Source organism: Astyanax mexicanus, chromosome 1 (genome assembly GCF_023375975.1).
Source record: "Astyanax mexicanus isolate ESR-SI-001 chromosome 1, AstMex3_surface, whole genome shotgun sequence".
In the NCBI taxonomy this organism is placed as follows: Eukaryota; Metazoa; Chordata; class Actinopteri; order Characiformes; family Acestrorhamphidae; genus Astyanax; species Astyanax mexicanus.
This window is the reverse complement of record NC_064408.1, coordinates 130,869,571-130,889,829: the sequence shown is the minus strand read 5'-3', so window position 1 is coordinate 130,889,829 and position 20,259 is coordinate 130,869,571. Positions and strand designations below refer to the sequence as shown.

The window sequence follows — 20,259 nt, the reverse complement described above, 5'->3', positions numbered from 1 at the left end:
TTTCTTAATTTGCATCATGTTTCAGAATTTATGAATGTGAATTGTGTTTCTGATTAGCTGATTTCTGAACATGCCTTGCTTTTTTATATGCATTGCATTTCTGAATGTGCATCACATTCTTTAACCTGCTTTGTGTTTTTGAGCTTGCATTGCATTACAAAAATTGCATTGTATTTTTGAATTTGCACTGCATTTCTGAGTGTGCATTACATTATTGAATTTGCATTGTATTTCTGAATTGGGCTTTCTTGGCCACCATACTGTAGCCCCTTCCCCAGCTTTCTCTCTCACTTTTTGACCCTGGCAGATGGGTGCCAGCACGCAGTACAGCGGGGTACTGCACACACACACACACACACACGCACACAAACACACACACACACACACACACACACACACACACACACGCACCAATGTGACCCCTACACACACATCACGAACAACCTTGAGTTTTTTTATAAATGTAATATATTTATTTATATATTATACAAAAAGTGCTGAAAGTCATCACTGTACAGACGACCAATCAGAACACAGAGATTTGTTTACAGCTTTCTAACCAATCAGAAGGAGTTTGGCATGAATGAATATACACAAGTTTATTAATAAAACACATTATTTATTTATATATAGTACTAAACTGCTACAGATTACCAAACTATTATTATTGTTTTATTCACTCTGACCTGCCATAACATTAAAACTACCTGCACAATACCGTGTAGCCCCGCCCCCACTATCTGTCACAGATCTGACATGTCCACAAGACCAAAGAAAGTGTCCTAAAGTATCTGGACACCTTCCGGTGTTCTAGTCCTCTAAGTTGTGAGGTGGGCGGAGCCTCCATGAGCACTATTGAGAAAATTGGTGCCGTGACCCTGTAGTTTCTGGCTTACCGGTTCTACTTTTTTGGACTCCGTTGGAAGGTACTGACCACTGCACACATTAGGAACACCCTACGAGACCTGCCTGATGTCCTGGAGATGTTCTGACCCAGTCATTGTCTAGAACATCACAGTTTGGTTCTGGTTGCAAAGTATCAGATTCTTACACTCGTCCACCTTTTCTGGTTCAAGACTTTAACTTCAATATTCCAATTGTATCAGAATATAAAGAAAATGCTTCAAAATGACTTGGGAAAAAAGATATATATATATATATATATATATATATATATATATATATATATATATATATATATATATATAGATATATATATATATATATATATATATATATATATATATATATATATATGGAATGCCTTGTCTATAGACTCATTATAAACATACTCATAACACTTTCATCTTAAAGCATTATAACCATGGCAATGCTTTTTTTTTAAAAAGCTATGATGAATAGCCATGTTTATCATGCATTATGAATTTTTTGTATGATATTTATGTCAATAGAAAACAAGAAGCTCAACAAAGCATGCTTTAATTACTTTAAACCATTTGTTATTTATACGTATATGAAATATTATAATAACTTATATTAAGTTTATAATGTATTATAATGTGTCGTTGTTCATTCAGGGAACATAGTATTAGTAACAGATTTATAATATTTTAACCCAGATGTGTAACATATTATTAGCACAGCTTACAATAATGCATAATAAGCATGTCTTTAATATGTTATACATTTTTATTAATATGTATAACCATGTTAATCATGCCTTGTGAGTATGTTTATAGCGCCCAATAGACACAGCATTTATACAAAGTGTTAAAAAAAAATATATATATATAACCATATATTAAATATAATGAGTGTTACTGAATATATCAGCTACTGTTTGGGGGCGGGGCTCCCGGGCTGTGCGTGTGCCGGGCGGTGGTGAGGATGGATGCGTGTGTTGGGTTCTGATGCATTACGGTCATTAGCGGCACACGTGAGCCCGAGCCGCCGGTGACGTCAGTGCTGAGATCTGCAGCTCAGAGGAAGTGATTCTTCACTCTGCTCCACTTTCTCCACCACCTGCTCCCAGAACCTTCTACTGATACCGACCCGAGAACCAATCAACCAATCACTACGTCTTACACTTACATTTCTGCATAAATTGGTGATTAAATGTGTTCTGATCTTCATCTACGTCACAACAATAGACAAACACAGTCTGATTAAACTAAAACCACACAAAACTGTATTTATTTGCATGGTTTTATTGAACACGATATGTTAATATTCACAGTGAGGGGAAAAAGTATGTGAACCTCTAGACTAATGACTTTTCTAAGAGCTAATTGGAGGCAGGATGTGATGAGATGTGATTGGATGAGTTGGTTAAAGCTGCTCTATAAAAACACACAGCAGTTTAGAGTTTGCTGTTCTTAAGAAGCATTGCTTGATGTGAATCATGCCTCACACAAAAGATCAAGCTCACAGAAGACCTACGATCAAGAATTGTTGACTTGAAGCATGAAGCTGGAAAGGGTTACAAAAGTATCTCTAAAAGTCTTGATGTTCATGTGTCCACGGTAAAACAGACAGACGCTCTACAAATGGAGAAAGTTCAGCACTGTTGCTGGAGCTACTCTCCCTAGGTGTGGTAAAGTCATGTAAAGATGACTGTAAGAGCACAGCGCAGAATGCAAACATATCATTGTTTGTGTGGTTTAAGTTTAAGTAGACTGTGTTTGTCTATTGTTGTGATTTAGATAAAGATCAGAACACATTTAATCACCAATTTATGCAGAAATCCAAGTATAATCCCAAAGGGTTCACATACTTTTTCTTATAACTGTTTATACATAATAAAACACTTTAAATATGAACAGAATTTTTTCTGAGTGGGAGTTTGAGATTGTTTAAGGTGGGGGTTTGAGAGAGACTTGGTTTGAAATAAACCCCCACTCTGAACAACACTAAACTCTTAGAAGTCAGAGTGTACTGTTACCCAACACCTATCGCTAGCCAATCGATTAGCATGCTATATTTCACAATCACAATTCAGCTAAAGCTTAACTAGACCAAGGCATCAGAATGTTAGCTAACAGGCTAACATGCTAACAAACTACAAACAGAGTTAACTACAAACAGTAACTCTGAAAAACTGCCTAAATAACATTTCTATAAACTCTCTTTCTGAGATTTAAGCTAGTGCTCACATCTAATATTTCTAAAGTACTGCTAGCTCAAAGCTAATATAACATTAGAAATCCCAAAGCGCTGCTAATGTAAATTAGCATTACTGCAGTAGATAAAATCACATGAATAAAAGTGAATTATAAAGTGATTTAAAGCTTCATACATTAAACAATGAAACATACTTACATGCTTATATTGCTGATTTCTTTATCACTATCAATAAAGACATACAAATAAATAATTAATACAATTAAAAAATAATTTGGTTTTTTGCTGCTCCTGCTTATAGATAGTAAAGTATTTACTCTATATGTAGTGCTGTAAATATATAGTGTAGTATGGTAGTGTACTATTGACTAATATAGTGCAATATAGTACAGTACTAAATATAGATATTTTTGAAAATATATTTCCGACTCTAATCAGATATGATCTGCCTGTCTCAGTCCCATGCGTAAAAATCACATTTTCGGACATTTTTGAGAAATTAAAGAAAAATTAAAATAAAACAAAAATAGTAATTTACATTTTTCAGTGTGTGAAATTTGCTTCTATAAGAATGTACAAAAGAATTGATCAAATTTAGGCTTTGAAATTCAGCTGCTGTTATTGGAGAATGACAGAAACCTGATCAAGTTTAGCCCCGCCCATTTAGCCTAAAACCGTTTAGCCCCGCCCATTCAGCCTAAAATTGTTTAGCCCCGCCAATTCAGCCTAAAACCGTTTAGCCCCACCCATTCAGCCTAAAACAACGTAGCCCCGCCCATTTAGTCTAAAACAATTTAGCCTAACCTACTGTAGTTAAGCCCCGCCCATTCCCTCAGTTCTACAGTCTACAGTCTCTATAAGGTGACGTCGGAGGGAATGTGCGTGATGCGGGCGTCGACGGGGGCGTGTGGTGGGCGTGGCTCCATGCAGCGGCGCGGGTGGCTGTTGGTGGAGATGTTCCTGAGCCTGGGGTCCGAGTCGATCTCGTAACGGTAGTGGTAGCCCTCCAGAACGTCCCTGCAGGCGGCGTGAAGCTCCGTCACCCACTTCACAATTCCGCTGCGGTTCAGGTAGATCACCAGGAGGCACATCATGCCCACGAAGCCCAGCACCAGCCCCAGGAACACGTACGACGTCTGCAGGGTCACGTCCACCACGTCTACATCGGCATCGCCGCGGCAGGCCAAAGCGTGCGAGCTCAGTGCCCGCACCGGGACGCCCCGCAGACCAGCCGGGGAACTGCACCGCAGCTTCTCCACGTCACCGACCCGCGAGTTCGACCCGTTCAGCCAGCGGGAGAACTCCTGCACCCCGCAGGCGCAACTGTACGGGTTCCCCGCCAGGAGCAGCCGGGCCCGGCTCAGCGTCTCCAGCTCCCTCAGAGCCTCCGAGCTCATGCTCTCCAAGGCGTTAAAGCTCAGGTCCAGTTCCTGCAGTCGCTCCAGCCCAGAGAACGTACCGCGGTACACCGCCACCAGCGAGTTCCCGGCCAGGCTGAGGCGCTGCAGGCCGAGCAGCGGCGAGAACGATCCCGGTGGCAGCAGAACCAGCCGGTTCCCCGACAGGTCCAGCTCCTGCAGGTTGGACAGCGCTCCCCAGCGGAGGGCGGTGATCAGGTCGGTGGCGGAGGTGGAGTTGTAGAGTGAACCGCTCAGGTTGAGGTGTTTCAGGGGATTGCCCGGGATGAAGAACGCCTCGGGGTGGATCAGAACCAGCCTGTTCTCACTCAGGTCCAGTAGCGAAAGCATCTTCAGCGTCGAGAACGAGTGAGAACCCAGCTGTGTTATTCTGAAGGGAGATAAAGAGAACCAGAAAATTTCTAATATTTCAAACATCCATTCAAATCACTGCTGCCATACAAAATTAATGGACCAATAGGAATGCCCGAAAAAAAGAAGGATATAATTATTTTCTTTTCATAATCCTGAAGGTACTAAAGCTCGGTCCACCACTCGGTCCAGTTATCTAGAACCTAGGACCAGAAGAAGACAAGCTTTCCTTATGAACACTTCCGAGAACTTCCTAAACCTGAAGAAACCTACTTTGTCCAGATATCTAGAACCTACAAATAGAAAATTAAAAGCTCCCTAGATATTAATATTTCTGAGAACATCCTAATAGGAAAGAAAAAAAACATTCAGTCAAGTTATCTAGAACCTAAGACCAGAAACATACTAGCTCTAAATATGAACAAAGCAATTCGACAACTTCCTAATCCTGAAGGAACTAAAGCTCGGTCCACCACTCACAAGTTATCTAGAACCCTGTGACCATAAAATGCACAGTTCTCTAGGTAAAATACTTAGGAGAACCTCTTAATCCTGGAGAAAAATTGTTTCAATATCCATTACAAAACAAATCAAAATAAGAAGTCCATTCAGTCAAGTTTTTAATACCCGAAGAAACTTACTTTGTCCAGATATCTAGAACCTTTGAACAGAAAATTAACAGTTCTCTAGATATGAACACTTACGAGCTAATCCTGAAGAAATTTCAATTTTAATCAAAACAAATCCAAAAAAAAGTTCACTTTTTAAAGTTATCTAGAACCTTAGACCAGAAAAGGACTAGCTCTAAGTATGAACACAACAATTGGATAATTTACTAATCCTGAAGGATCTAAAGCTTGGTCCACCACCAAGCTTATCTAGAACCTATGACCAAAAAAATGAACAGCTCTCTAGCTATGAACATTACGAGAACCTCCTAATCCTGAAGAAACATTGTTTCAATTCTCATCACAAAACATATCCAAAGAAAAGGTCCACTGTGAAATGATCTAAAAGACCAGAAAAAGACTAGCTCTAAGAATGAAAAGAACAATAGTTTATAGTTTAGTTTTCTGACGAAACCAAAGCTCGGTCCAGTTATCTAGAACCTAAGACCAGAAAAAGACAGGCTTTCATTATGAACACTTCTGAAAACTTAAACCTAAACCTGAAGAAACTCAAAATCTCAAAATCTCTAGATATGAACACTTCTGAGAACCTCCTAATAAGAAAGAAGAAAAAAAGGCCACTCAGTCCAGTTATCTAGAACCTAAGACTAGAAAAAGTGTAGCTCTAAGCATGAACACAACAACTGGACAACTTCGACAAATTCTTAATCCTGAAGGAACTAAAGCTCGGTCCAGTTATCTAGAACCCTGCGCCGCTCGGCAGGGTGGTGGGCTCTTACCCGTTGCTGGTGAGCTGCAGGGTGGTGAGGTTCTCCGCCGTGGTGAAGGTTCCGTGCTGGATGTTCTGGATGGTGCTGCCTCTGATCTGCAGGGTCCGGGTGAGGTCGGGCAGGGGGTCCGGGACGGCGCTGAGACCCCCCGACACACACCTGACCGTGAGCGGCGGCTCCACACACTCGCAGCCCACCACACACTCCGCACCGCCGGAACCCGCACACAGGAGCAGCGGCAGCAGGAGTGGCAGGGGTAAAGGCAGGAGTGGCAGGAGCAGCCGGAGCATCGTCGCCAGCAGAGCATCGGGAGTCCGTGTACCGGCAAGCTCCACGATACTGCAGGAGCGTGAGAGAAAAGAGAGAGAGAGAGAAAGAGAGAGAGAGAGAGAGAGAAAAAAAAAGAAAGAAAGAGAGAGAGAGATGGATAGAGAGAGGGAGAGGGCGGGGCATCTAAGGAAAAAGTGAGGGGGGCTGCCTCCCAATTACACGGGACATCCATCAGCGGGTCTGTAAGGGGAGGGACTATACACCGAGGACGCCGGGACGTCCCGACACCATCACCGACACCCCTCCCCCGATTTAAAGAGACAGATCATTATCAGACTCTCTGATCTCATCAGGGGAAGATGAGCAGAAGATCCGCAGTTTTGTAACGAATCCGTAAGAAAATGATCGAGATGATTTATAAAAATGTTCCTCAAACAAAGGCTGGAAAATATTACCAGATTTATTCCTCTATATCCCATAATATCATTAAACCACTAAAAGAATAGGGAGGAGTTTCAGTGTAAAGTAATTCAACAACAGCCGATAGCACCACATAGCACCACAGCAACGGATGCCCCACTCCATGGCAACAACCACCAATATCATAGCAAAACCTTTGCAACCACTAAGAAACACCATAGCAACCAAAATGGATACCATAACAACCACCTAACAACAACATAGCAACCACCATGGACACCGTAGCAACTCTGTAGCAACCACCAACAATATCATAGCAACAACTTAGCAACCACCTGGCAACCACTTAAAAAAACATTGCAACCAAACATAAATACCATAGCAACCACCTAACACCATAGCAACCACCTAGCAACCACTCAGCAACACCATAGCAACAAACACGGATACCAAAGAAAAAGTTAATCAAAAACCTAGCACCCGCCTATTAACACCATAGCAACCCCTTAACAATGTCATAGCAACTACTATGTATACCATAGCAACTCCTTGGTAACCACCATAGCAACCTCCATGGATACCATAGAAACACTTTAGCCACCACATAGCAACACCATAGCAACCTCCACAGATACCACAGTAACACTGTAGCAGCCACTTAGCAATGCCACAGCAACCACAATGGACACCACAGCAACCACCTAGCAACACCTTATCAACCAGATTGAAACCACAACAACAACACCTTAACAACACTATAGCAACCACCTTGGATATGACAACAACCACCTAGCAACAACTTAACAACCACATTGCAACCACTTAGCAACATCACGCCATGACCTTGAATATCCTCCTGACCTTATTACAGCATTAGTTCTCAAAAATCTCTAGTTTTATATCTGAACTAAACCTGTAACTGAAATATTCCTAAATAAATCCGGATTGAATCGAATCAGGACTCTGTGAATCAGAACTGAATCATTTCTGTAATTCAGTGTAAAGTTTATTATTATACACCTGTTGTCTTTTATTCCTGCACAGCTGATTACAGTAATGTGAAAAAAAGTATCACAATAAAACAATATATCATTGTATCGCCCAGCCCTTCGACCCCCGGTTTTCCTGCATATGACACACAAGACTGTACACTTATTTAATCAAAGTGTATTTAATTTTAAAACAATGACAAAAACACATTTCACAAATAAAGTATTAAATAATGTTGTAATCATAATAAAAATGTTGACGAATGAAATATTATTAAACATAAAGGGGGAAAAGAAATCAGCCCTTACTCCTGCAGAACAGAATATAAACGACACAGTATCCAGTAGAGGTGTACGAAAATATCGATATCGTATTGTATTGCAATATATATATTTTTAAAACACAGTATTGATTTTAATTATTAGTTTAGATGCAAAAATTGGTGTCAGAAGTGATTCATTCAGCATTGTTTTAGGCCACACCCACTTGATAGCAGTGTTGTAGACGGTCGCTAGATCCAGTTGTTCTGATTGGATGAAAAAAGTATAAGATATAATTGTGTGTTATTTATAATATGACATATTCTCCATATACATCACTATGCTTTAAGTATAGCAATATATTGCAATATATCTAATTTTACCCCGTTTATTGAATATGTATCGTATGTATCCAAGTTCTTACCCATATACAGCCCTAATATCACGAGTGGAGTATATAAACACAAGATTAGGATATATACACTTACTCTATAAATAAAAACAAACTAAAGAAAATCATTAGAGATAATGATACAGTAAATCCAGCCCAAATTATAAAACAACCTCATTATACAAGCTCCACCCACTAATGTGTTCTTTTTGTGGAAACTGGTGTTATTAATATATATTTGCCCCATAGAGAGACTGTAGCTCCGCCTCCTCAGTGTATAATATTACAATACCTACATTTAGAGTATTGTTATATAACTCTTTACAATATAATTCTTTATTTTCCCAAAAATCATCAGTGTTACTTATAATCCGGTGCATCTTATGTATGAACTGGCTAGCACTGCTAACCATGGCTGGCTATACAGCTAACCGAGGCTGGCTAGCAATGCTAACAGGGGCAGGCTATGCTGCTAACCGTGGCTGGCTAGCGCTGCTAATTGGAGCTGAGTAGTGCTGCTAACCTCGACTGGCTAGCGCTGCTAACACTGGCTCACTAGCTCTGCTAACCACGACTGGCTTGCACTGCTACCCGGGGCTGGCTATACTGCTAACTGGGGCTAGCGCTCACACTTGGACAAAATACTGAAATGCTAAGCTTACTGTAAATAAACGGCAGCACTTTACTCACCCAAATTAACAGTTTTCATGAGATAAATCTGTGTAGATTAACATCCAGCACTCGTTTAACTATAAAAGAAAATGTGTTTTGAAACATGGCGACACCTTTGGTCACTTTGATGTAGCATCCTTAATAGTGTCGCTTAATGCGACAGTACTCTAAATCTACTTTTTTATGTGTAATTAAATACAATTTAATTATGTAAAAGTATGTATAGTGATATACATACACTGAGGTGGAGCTTTTTACCTGAGTTCAGCGAAGTTTGTCCAACCAAGCAACGGTTGCTATGGAAGAACGCATTAGTGGGCGGAGCCTGCAGAGAGTATGGTAGCTGTAATGCTGATGTAATGGTGTAATGCAGGTACTGTCCACTAGGGTGCGAGTCTGGTCTGATGGTGATCCTGATATGCTGATGGTCTCGGAGATCCAGATCGTATGCAAATTAGTCTCTCTCTGTGTGGTCACTTCGTCCAGAAGAACAGAGGCGTATTTAACACTACGTTTTCCATTAGCCTCATTACTGTGATGCTCGCTAGTCTGTAGCGACCCCTGATGGGGACCGTATGCCACGCCCCTTCGGCACGGTCCTATCCACTGTGGTTCAGCGAGTCCAGCGTCGCCGACTGGAGCTTAAAGGCCAGAGTGACGGTGACGATGATCCCGCAGATCATCAGGAAGGGCAGCCAGGTCTTCAGAAATCCCACAAAACTGCAAACAAAAAAGAAAAATGAGCGGTTTTAAAACTACACCCAATCCAACTGTTTACACCTTTAACCAACTCCACCGTTTACACCCTAAACCAACTCCACCGTTTACACCCTACCCCCAATCCCACCCTTAAACCACTTCCTCTCTTTACACCATGCAAACAATTGCACTGTTTCCACCGCCATTTACACTCTACCTCCGATCCCACTGTTTACACCCTACACCCAATCTTGCCGTTTACACCCTACATCCAATCCCACCGTTTACACCCTTAACCAATCCCACCATTTACACCCTACCCCTAATCCCACCATTTACACCCTAAACCAATCCCACCGTTTACACCCTACCCCTAATCCCACCATTTACACCCTAAACCAATCCCACCGTTTACACCCAACCCCCAATCCCACCGTTTACACCCTAAACCAATCCCACCGTTTACACCCTACCCCCAATCCCACCGTTTACACCCTACCCCCAATCCCACCGTTTACACCCTACCCCCAATCCCACCGTTTACACCCTAAACCAATCCCGCCGTTTACACCCTACCCCCAATCCCACCGTTTACACCCTACCCCCAATCCCACCATTTACACCCTAAACCAATCCCACTGTTTACACCCTACCCCCAATCCCACCATTTACACCCTACACTCAATCCCACCGTTCACACCCTACCCCAATCCCACCATTTACACCCTAAACCAATCCCGCCGTTTACACCCTACCCCCAATCCCACCATTTACACCCTACCCCCAATCCCACCATTTACACCCTAAACCAATCCCACTGTTTACACCCTACCCCCAATCCCACCATTTACACCCTACACTCAATCCCACCGTTCACACCGGTACGTTACCTGACGTGTTTGCTGTAGATGAAGGACAGCAGGCAGAGGTTCACCATGTTCCAGGAAGTGCTGTTATCGTAGCGCATCAGGTTTAGCGCCATCGCTACGTGGGAGTGGCAGTTATCGCAGCACAGGTTATGCTGTACAGGAAGAGGAGGAGCCTGTTAGACGTGGGACTGGTTAATAATGGCAGGTGGGAGGGGCTTAGTGTGTGTAGTTACCATCCTGTTCTTGTACTCTTCCGAGGCGTCGTGCACTGCGGTGTCCCACCCCCCCGAGCCGCCGGAGTACACCTTACTCTTATCCAGCTTCCAGTACCTGAGACAGGTAAACAGCACACAGATCATATAGCCCCGCCCACTATGGCTGGATGATAAACTCAGTTTCACGTTTTTATGTAAAACTTAATTTTAGCTAATTTTAACTCATTTTTGTTGCATTAATATTGTTTTCTTGTTTCGCAATTAAACCAATTAAATTCTCCATAAATCACATTTACTTACTTGGTTGGTTTTCCAAAAGCCATGTTGTCCTCCTGCAAACCAAACACAAGGCTCGATTAAAAGATTAATCAGATTAATCACAACCATACTGTCAGATTAATCGTGATTAATCGCGATCATAAACCACACAGCTATTTAAATACAAAAAAAAGAATCAAAGTAAGAGGGTTAAATGAAATTATATTTATAGTAGAAGTGAAAATCTATTAAAGTATTCATCTGTTTAATCAACAATATTATGTGATTAATCGCAAATAATCAATATTTTCTTTGTAAGATAGAAGCTTCTATTGATAGCTAGTTAAATGTAAATAAAATAATTAAAGCAGAAGCAATTAATCAAACTTTTTAATAATAAAAACTAGGGGTGGGCGATGAAATAACCCTGAAATAATATCACAATATTTCATGGTATTTTCATGATAACGATACTCTTGGCGATATGACAAAACACTGAATTAAAAAAATATATATTTTAATAATACACTACTGCAAAAAAATGTAAATTGTATTACTGCATATGATATGATACACCCCTATCTGAGATAAGATATACAAAAAAATATATAAAAAATACAAGAATTTTATCAGATTTGTAACAGAAGTCAGTGATCCAGAATTATTAGTCATGATGATAATAATAATGCACTCCATATATCTCCATATATTCAGGAATAAAGTAAAATAAATGATACTGGACAGATATAATCTGTCTCTAGTAGATATATAATGGGAAATGAGAACAGTGTGAATTTTTCTTTTGATAAAAACGTAAAAAAGTAGAACCCTGATGTGATAATTAGGGGTGGTTGATATGGCGCCATATTTCAGGGTTTACTATCGTTTACCATATTCAAACATGTTGGCAAAATTATTGTAAATTAAATGTAAATAAAAAACGAATGTAAGATGGCTGAATATTATTATGTTTACATTAGTAGTGTCAGTTAACCTAATTTATCGCAGCAATATTCTGTGATTAATCGAGATTAATTGAGCAAATGAAAGCCGGTAAACTCAATATTAGCGATGCCATGTTTATGTTATGTCATTTATGGAATTAAGAAAGTGACTCTGTAAAATGATTCATTTTTAAGCAGCAGGTTTATGTTTATTTATGTGCTGTATTATTATTTTTATTATTATTACTTTTTAACAGTAAAGTGAGAAATACTTACAGATACAAAATACGGTCCTGCGAAGTCTCTGATCACCCCTGAGGAGGTACAGATCCCCATATGACCAATAAAGGGCAGGAACCAGCTGAAGAACAACATTCACCACACTGTATTAGTGCATTTACACTATCACCCTAACCATTTACACAACCGTCGCTATAGTGCAGTAGATACAGTGCTGCCAGACAATACATATAGATCTTTACAACACAAGTTAATGAACTGATTAATGCTTTTTATTAGAAACTATAGTTTGATTACGTAAAGATGCAATCCACACTGCCCGAGCACTACCACAGCAACCATTTAGAAATACCTTGGCAACACCATAGCAACCACTTATGAAAACTTTGTCAACACCACAGATAGCTGGGTTATGCTAGGTTATAGTTGTGTTTTGCTGGGTTCTGAGGTTAATGGGTTCTGCTGGGCTCTGGATTATAGTTGGGTGTTGTTTGGTTGAAGCTGGAATGTAGCTATGTTCTCATGGGTTTTGCTGGGTTCTAGCTGGGTAAGTTTGGTTATGTTGGGTTAAAGCTATGTTCTGCTGGGTTCTCCTGGGTTTGTCGGGGTTCTAGCTAGGTTTTGTTGGGTTCTAGTTGGGTTATGTTGGGTTAAAGCTATGTTCTGCTGGGTTATAGCTGGGTTCTCCTGGGTTTTGTTGGGTTCTAGCTGAGTTAGTTTGGTTATGTTGGGTTAAAGCTATGTTCTGCTGGGTTATAGCTGGGTTCTCCTGGGTTTGTCGGGGTTCTAGCTAGGTTTTGTGGGGTTCTAGCTGGGTTAGTTTGGTTATGTTGGGTTAAAGCTATGTTCTGCTGGGTTATAGCTGGGTTCTCCTGGGTTTGTCGGGGTTCTAGCTAGGTTTTGTGGGGTTCTAGCTGGGTTAGTTTGGTTATGTTGGGTTAAAGCTATGTTCTGCTGGGTTATAGATGGGTTCTCCTGGGTTAGTTGGAATATAGCTGGGTTCTCCTGGGTTTTGCTGGGTTATAGCTAGGGTTTGTTGGGTTAAAGATATGTTCTCTTGGGTTCTACTGGGTTAGATGGGTTCTAGCTGGGTTAGTTGAAATATAGCTGGGTTCTGCTTGGTTATAGCTAGGTTTTGTTTGGTTAGTTGGGTTCTGCTGGGTTAAAGCTGTGTTCTGTGCTCTGCTGTGTCCTGCTGGGTAAATTGGAATATAGCTGGTTTCTGCTAGGTTAAAGCTATGTTTTGTTGGGTTATAGCTGTAATATAGCTGGGTTTTGTTGGGTTCTAGCTATGTTCTGCTGGGTTCTGGTACTCACGTCAGGCCGGGAATGGGGGTCCAGACGATGCAGTAGGGGTAGCGGCTCTGCTCGCGGTCTATTCTCTCGATATTACTGTGTAAATTCTGGTAATTCTTCATGTTGTTCACCGAGGACACATCCGCCATCACTCTCATACACACTGCTGACGCACTGAGGCGCTGCGCATGCGCACACGCACACCTCAGCTCACTGGCTGCAGTGCGTAGGATCCACCAGCAGGGGGCCATAACAGAGCTCCCATACAGAAAACCCAGAAGGAATTTGCTTTTTGTAATTTTTCCAAATTAAACTTTTATATTTATCCTTTTAACAGCTCTATTTTATTTTTTACAAGGTACAAATCCAAAATTGGTTAAATGTTCCTCAGTCCTGTTACCAAAATTCATGTGACATTTAAAAGGCATGTTTAAAAGTAAGAATGTTTATGACAAAGAAATCATCCTCCACCAGTCTTACACACTGCTTTTGGATAACTTTATGCTGCTTTACTCCTGGTGCAGAAATTCAAGCAGTTCAGTTTGGTGGTTTGATGGTTTGTGATCATCCATCTTCCTCTTGATTATATTCCAGAGGTTTTAAATTTGGTAAAATTAAAGAAACTCAACATTTTATGTGCTCTCTTATTTTTTTCAGAGAGTATTTATATGTATTAATGTGCCACTTTTATCTTTTCAAGAAGATCCAAACCTGAAGTTGATCAAATGTATTTATTATGTCATTTATTAAACAAATGGATAACTGATGCACCAAACAGAATTGGAAAATAAGTAAAAAGTCTTTTTTAAATTGAGCTGAGGGTGAAGATGTTGCACAAGTTTTTTTTTAAACGCTCAGTTTTAATGTTTTACTTACTATATTAAATCATAATAATAATAATAATAATAATAATAATAATACCAGTTTATTTATAAAAATATGGTATGAGTTTTTAGCATAGAATTAGCAAAAACATTTAAAAAAAAAAGCTAAATGTGGCTATGCTAATAGCATGAGGACACTGAGCACATTATAGCGACTTTCCCAAAATTTGTAATTTAAAAATTAACCAATAGGATGTAAGAATTCATTTAGGTAACAGGACTGAGTGTTGAGATTGATTTATTATTTCATAATAAATCCATAATATTTAAGATAAAATACCTGTTACCAAAAAACATTACCCCATCTGGAACATTCTACAACAGGAAGTGACATCAGCTGGTTCTTCCGAAGATCATGGGAAGACCAGAATTAAGTTCCCTCATTAGTTTTTTCAGTATATTTGATCTTATTGTAACAATGACTGAGGAGCGTGGATGGGATTTAAAGTCACACAACAATGCAAAATTTTTTTATAGCTTTTTTTTTTATATCTTACTTTTACAATTAGGTAATTAATATGGCGCCAACTCTATGCCTTATACCACACAATATTTCATATTTATTTCATATATATTTATTTGTTTTCAGTATCTGGTGTGATTTCCATCCTTAATAGCGATAACTGAACTAAACGTTTCTGGTAACTGCCCCAACCCATTCCTCCGTACAGAACAGCTTCAACTCTGGGATGTTAGTGGTTAACGTGGTTTCCTCACCTTAACTGCCTCTTTTTTAGCTCCGCCCACAACATTTTTTATTGGTTTATGGTCGGGATTTTGTCTTGCCCCCATTCCAAACTATTAACTTTACTCTTATTGAACCATTTATAGTAGAATAACCTGAGTGCTCAGGGTCATTGTCTTGTTGCATGACCCAACTTCCATTTATTATAATTCAGAAAACTTTAATTCCAAGTCCATCGTTACCCTCCGCAGGAATGCTCGACCAACAAAGATCACTGATAGACCAAAACCTATAGAAACCCAGGGTAACTTCTAAGCAACTGAAGGCCTCTCTCTCATTGGCTACAATTATTTGTTCATGAGTCCATCATCAGCAGAACACTGAACAACAGTGGTGTGCAAGAAGAAAGCCACTGCTCTTTAAAAATAACTTTACTGCTCATCTGAAGTTCGCTAAAAATCACGTACACACACCAAAAGACTGTTGCAAGCAAGTTTTGTGGACGAATGAGACAAAAAAATTACCCATCTGTGAAACATGGTGGTGGTAGTATCACGGTTTGGGCCTGTTTTGCCGCATCCGGGCCAAGACGGCATTGTTTCATTAATGAAAAATGAATTTTAAATATCTGAATATCTACATCAGATAATCTGTTCATGAACTGAATCTCAAGAGTGGTCGGGTCATGCAACAGGACGATGACCCAAAGCACACAAGTCGTTTTACCAAAGAATGGTTCAATGGTTAGACATGATTATACATTACGTTGCCCAAAACATTCATGTGTGTTCATGGGGAGGAACCTGAGGAACATCAAGAACAGTGTCTTTACTCAAGTAAAAAATTTACGAAGATTTGCGAAGCCTCTGGAAAAAAAGTGTTTTTAATAGAAGATTCTAAAAAACGTTGCATGATCTTGTTTGAAGTTCCCTTAAGGTTAGGAAAAAACGATCAATCGCACAACCAAAATGTAACGTTAGGGGAACATTCTAAGAGCGTAACTGTGTGAGCTCGATACACTCGGACTTCAAATTAAATGTAATAAAAGCTTTTTTTCGCAGTGGCAGGAGGCAGGTGCGCCCCGGGGGGCGGCGGCCGGCAGCTGGCAGGTGCAGGGTACTCCATTAAATAAGGTGACATTGGCGGTGCCGGGCGGCGGTCATCTGGGTCACCCTCTCCTGCAGCACAGGTACGCCGGGGGCGGCTCATTAGCGAATGTGGGGCAGGTGGCACCTCCTGCCAGCCTCGCCCGCACGGCGCATTAATCACCGGCAGCTCCTGGCGGTGAGGGACGACCCCGACTCCCACTAAACCACCGCCAGAACCAGAACGTTCCCTCAACCCTTACCTAACGTCATCTAACACAACGTCATCCAAACCTACCCTGCTAACACTGAGAATGTCACAAAAACGCTTAGCATCGTTGCTAAATATTAGCATGTAACGTTACAGAAATAATGTTCCAGGAACGTTCTAAAAAAACATCGGATGCAATTATAATGCTTTGCATTGCAACATTGTTAGAACATTTCTTAAAGCATATAACATTCCCTGCTAGACGATTACTACTATCGCTATGGAAACGTTAAAAGTAACATTCCCAAAATTAACAATTAACAAATTATAAAACGTTCTAAGAATGTTAATCGTAACCCAAAATCGTTAGCTAGGAAGGAGTTTCTAAAAACAGTAGCTAACCTATAGACATTAATATGGAGTTGGCTCCGCCCCTTTACAGCTATCTTAATGGACAAAAGTAATGGGACACCTACAGTATCTAAACCTATAGGCATTAATATGGAGTTGGCTCCGCCCCTTTACAGCTATATTATATGGATAAAAATAATGGGACACCTACAGTAGCTTTAAGGACGTCCCACTCTAAACCTATAGGCATTAAAATGGAGTTGGCTCCACCCCTTTACAGCTATACTATATGGACAAAAGTAACGGGAAGTCTACCGTAGCTTTACTGACGTCCCACTCTAAATTTAACTAGATCCTGTATCATTGCTGTGAGGATTTGATTGCATCAAAAAAAAAAAAACACATCAGACTGGATCAGTTTTATCTGTATTTATTCTTTATTGTTTACGCAGCAATGATAAACAATGATAAACAAGAATAGCCTCAACCAAATAAATACCAGCGCCAGCCTAGTGTCAAAGGTCACGCCCGTCCGCCCGGCCTGCACTTCCTCCCTCCCTCCCTGCTAACTGATGCTCAGGGCTTTAACCTAGCATTAGCGAAGCGCTAACGGACCCGGGCCTCGGTATAAACGGCTAAAACCTCGGAACTCCGGCTCCAACGCAGTCCATTTACCTGTGAGGGGCTCAAAGTGCTTCAACTGGTGCTCAGATACACCACATCAACCACCACCACCACCACCCACAATCCTCCTCCTCCTCCTCGCCTAAGCCGCCTCCGCAAGCCCCGCCCACAAACGTACAAACGTACGCCTCCATAGCAACTACTGTGAGGTCAGACAAGCTTAACGTAACAACGGTAAAAATCCCACTCAACACTATCGAGAGACTGTAGCTCCGCCTCTTTTTGTATAACATCAAAGAAGGGAGTTTCTGCGGTTCTGTAAAGTTTGTCTGACCTCACAACTGGGCGGAGCCTGAAGATGATCAAATAAAATAAACTATGAAAATATGAAGGTGCTGCGCTACTGATTGGTCGTTATGAACTACGATCTTCCCTGACTGGTTGATTAAGCAGCACGTTCTTACGCAAATCTTACGCAAAGTTGAAGCTCCGCCCACTCGTCCCTGCTGTATTAGCAGTGTGTATTAGCGCAGGGGGAGCTGTGCGGCGGCTGGTGGGTGGAGTCGGCGAGCGTCTCGTCACGTTTAAAGTTACGTAACTGTGTCGTAACGTCTCTACGTGCGAAAAATGAAAAGACGGTAATCTGCATATACATCTCCGAACATTCGTCCGATAACGAATCCGCCCCCAAAATAAACCAAACGTACAAAACTCTCAGACAGGTGAACATCAAACACCGATCACCGGAATCTCAAAAACAATCTCCACCAATCCCAGGAGAGCATCCTGTTCGGTAAAACCTTCGGAAAACTGCGCAAACGCTCAGTGTCTCTGGGATGGACCTGAAAGTGCTGCAGAGTCAGAGTCACGTAAATTGGGCGTGGCACTTTCTAGCTTTAGCATTAGCTTAGCTTTTAGCATTAGCTTAGCTTTAGCATTAGCTACTAGCCACGTCCACTCCTTTTCTATTCCACCCCCTCCTCACTGGAGCAAAGCGACCGATGCCGCCCTTCTTCGGAGCCGAAGAAAAATAACGTAGAGTCTCAGAGTGTGACGCCGCTGAGGGGAACCAGGGGGCGCCAGTGAGCAAGAAGCTCAAACCCGAAAACCAACGTAACAAATAACACAGTAGAGAAAAACAATAAACTGGAGGAGCTTTTTGTCCCAAGTGGAAGTGGAAGTTCGGATGCGTTACGTTTTTTTTTTTTTTTTTTTCACAATTCTGCACGGTTTTAAACGCACAGTTTATCGTAACGCAAAAAAATGCTGCCACTGTGAGGGAAAGCATCTTAAATATGTGAATATATGTGAAAATGTGTGAAAAATATAATATTGCACGTAATCACGTTATATCAGGTCCTTTATAGGGATGCAACCAAATTATCGTTTTTTTGGATAAAACCCAGTTTGAACAAATAGGGGAAAAAAAGGAACTTTCGTTAATTTCGCCATTTTTTTTACTACTGCATAAATTAAACAGCCTAAATATATATTTGCTTTGATACATAAATAATTCTTTTTACATGTTTTTTTTTTTTTGCCATTTTTGGCTGAATAATTTAATTTGGGCGAAATATATTTGGTGCATCCCAAGTAATTAAAGATATTAATCAGAATATATACATATATATATATTTTATGAATATACTATTATATTATTTATTCTGGACACTTCTACTTTACACCAATAAATAATATATTATAATCATAATTATTATTATAATTATTATAGTTTTTGGAACTTTATAATTCTGGAGTGTTTCTATTGGTCCGTCTGTTCTGAAAGGCGGGTATTGTGTGAAGGTTTGATGTGGTGATATAAGATGCGTTCTCTCACAGCTTCCTTCTCTAAAAGAGGTTTAATTTTAAAGGTAATCCAGATCCAGACAGAAAAATAAGGACCCGGATTTACCACCTCTGGCTTGATTTAAAGAACTCTGGTGTAAAATGGACTTTTGTTGTAGTAAAACATGATAAAAGTTCTTATCTTTGATGAATAGCACACCTCCGTTCTCCCACAGCGTTCAGAGATCCAGACATTTTAACAGTTTCTCCAACAAACACCCTTCAGACTGGGAGATACGGGACATAATTTACCCTGATAAATCACTTTTTACACCGTTATCCAGCTCAAAGTAGCTCCACACCTCCTTACCAGAATCCAACAGGAGAGTCCTGACATTTAAAACCAGGCATTAATAACTTAAAAAGTGCAGAAGAAGCTCATTAAAAACCACTGTTTACATCCTATAACACTACTAACTTCAGCTCCGAGCGCCACCATTACTGTACTGATAATGATATAGACATATATATACATAGACTCCTCGTAGTCTGGCGCCATCTATTGGAGCTGGCGTGTCTGCATGGCAGCCATATTGAAGAAGACAAATCTGTGCCCCCAGTGCATTAATTTACACTGAGGAAGGAGTTCATTGTTTAATACACCTATTATAATCACAACTTACACCCGATTTACACACGGTTTGGTTTGTTACAAACAGCAGAGATGCAGTAATGATTCAGGACACTGTTACACATTACAGATACCTGCTTTCATACTGAAATACTTTATATTAGGCTCTTTAACAAAGACAGACATTAATAAGTGTATAAATTCATTAATTTTACATTTATATGTACATA

At 40.4% G+C, this 20,259-nt stretch overlaps 2 protein-coding genes across 2 annotated transcripts; both read right to left on the bottom strand.

Moving 5' to 3' along the window:
- Nucleotides 1–2,156: 2,156 nt before the first annotated feature.
- Nucleotides 2,157–7,939, bottom strand: tpbgl (trophoblast glycoprotein-like). The gene is made up of 2 exons (XM_007240991.4): nucleotides 6,259–7,939; nucleotides 2,157–4,869 (listed from the first exon to the last, which is right to left on the bottom strand). The coding sequence occupies exons 1-2, from the start codon at nucleotides 6,537–6,539 to the stop codon at nucleotides 3,936–3,938; spliced, it is 1,215 nt and encodes a 404-aa protein (XP_007241053.3). The 5' UTR covers nucleotides 6,540–7,939; the 3' UTR covers nucleotides 2,157–3,935.
- A 151-nt stretch (nucleotides 7,940–8,090) lies between these two features.
- On the bottom strand, nucleotides 8,091–13,965 carry tmem222a (transmembrane protein 222a). Its single transcript, XM_007240985.4, has 6 exons — nucleotides 13,795–13,965; nucleotides 12,514–12,598; nucleotides 11,336–11,367; nucleotides 11,054–11,150; nucleotides 10,842–10,972; nucleotides 8,091–9,972 (listed from the first exon to the last, which is right to left on the bottom strand). The coding sequence occupies exons 1-6, from the start codon at nucleotides 13,929–13,931 to the stop codon at nucleotides 9,852–9,854; spliced, it is 603 nt and encodes a 200-aa protein (XP_007241047.1). The 5' UTR covers nucleotides 13,932–13,965; the 3' UTR covers nucleotides 8,091–9,851.
- Nucleotides 13,966–20,259: the final 6,294 nt, after the last annotated feature.

What these genes read in the sequence shown, in the direction of transcription:
- tmem222a (XM_007240985.4), bottom strand. Translation starts at nt 13,931, where the DNA reads ATGAGAGTGATGGCGGATGTGTCCTCGGTGAACAACATGAAGAATTAC. An exon ending in ACCCCCATTCCCGGCCTGAC is followed by an intron (nt 12,599 to 13,794) that starts GTGAGTACCAGA and finishes GTTGTTCTTCAG; the next exon opens with CTGGTTCCTGCCCTTTATTG. An exon ending in CAGGACCGTATTTTGTATCT is followed by an intron (nt 11,368 to 12,513) that starts GTAAGTATTTCT and finishes TTTGGTTTGCAG; the next exon opens with GAGGACAACATGGCTTTTGG.
- tpbgl (XM_007240991.4), bottom strand. Translation starts at nt 6,539, where the DNA reads ATGCTCCGGCTGCTCCTGCCACTCCTGCCTTTACCCCTGCCACTCCTG. An exon ending in CTGCAGCTCACCAGCAACGG is followed by an intron (nt 4,870 to 6,258) that starts GTAAGAGCCCAC and finishes ATCTCCCTTCAG; the next exon opens with AATAACACAGCTGGGTTCTC.